General features: G+C 45.6%; 1 protein-coding gene across 1 annotated transcript in view; it reads right to left on the minus strand.

The window, feature by feature from the left end:
- Nucleotides 1-513, minus strand: part of GABPB2 (GA binding protein transcription factor, beta subunit 2) — an 82,231-nt gene that overhangs the window by 49,009 nt on the left and 32,709 nt on the right. The window contains exon 5 of the mRNA XM_011973562.1: nucleotides 57-207. Within this exon, the coding sequence (XP_011828952.1) occupies nucleotides 57-207 (151 nt within the window). The remainder of the gene's footprint in view (nucleotides 1-56; nucleotides 208-513) is intronic.

The raw sequence follows: 513 nt of genomic DNA on the forward strand, positions 1-513 counted from the left end.
CCCGGCCTCTGTTCATTTTTGAGTCTAAAATAAATTTCATGTTATCAGAAGATTACCTGAGGTTGTTTTGGTGTTGGTTGAAGAAACAAGGCTTGTGAGGTTAACAACCTCTCTCGATGTGAAGATGAATGGAGCAGCCATAGTCACAGGGTCAGTCACAGGGTTGGCTCTCTCTGGATTAACATTCACCTGATTCTGCATTGCTTCCTACCAAACAAGGCAGGATATTTCAGTCAGAACACTTATTAGCTTTTCTTTTCTTTCTTTCTTTCTTTTTTTTTTTTTTGAGACAGTCTCGCTCTGTTGCCCAGGCTGGAGTGCAGTGGCATGATCTCGGCTCACTGCAACCTCCGCTTCCTGGGTTCAGGCAATTCTCATGCCTCAGCCTCCCAAGCAGCTGAGATTACAGGCATGTGCCACTACGCCCAGCTAATTTTTTGTATTTTTAGTAGATACGGGGTTTTGCCACGTTGCCCAAGCTGGTCTAGAACTCCTGGGCTCAGGCAAATCGCC

Source organism: Mandrillus leucophaeus, unplaced genomic scaffold, assembly GCF_000951045.1.
Source record: "Mandrillus leucophaeus isolate KB7577 unplaced genomic scaffold, Mleu.le_1.0 Scaffold139, whole genome shotgun sequence".
NCBI classification, from domain to species: domain Eukaryota; kingdom Metazoa; phylum Chordata; class Mammalia; order Primates; family Cercopithecidae; genus Mandrillus; species Mandrillus leucophaeus.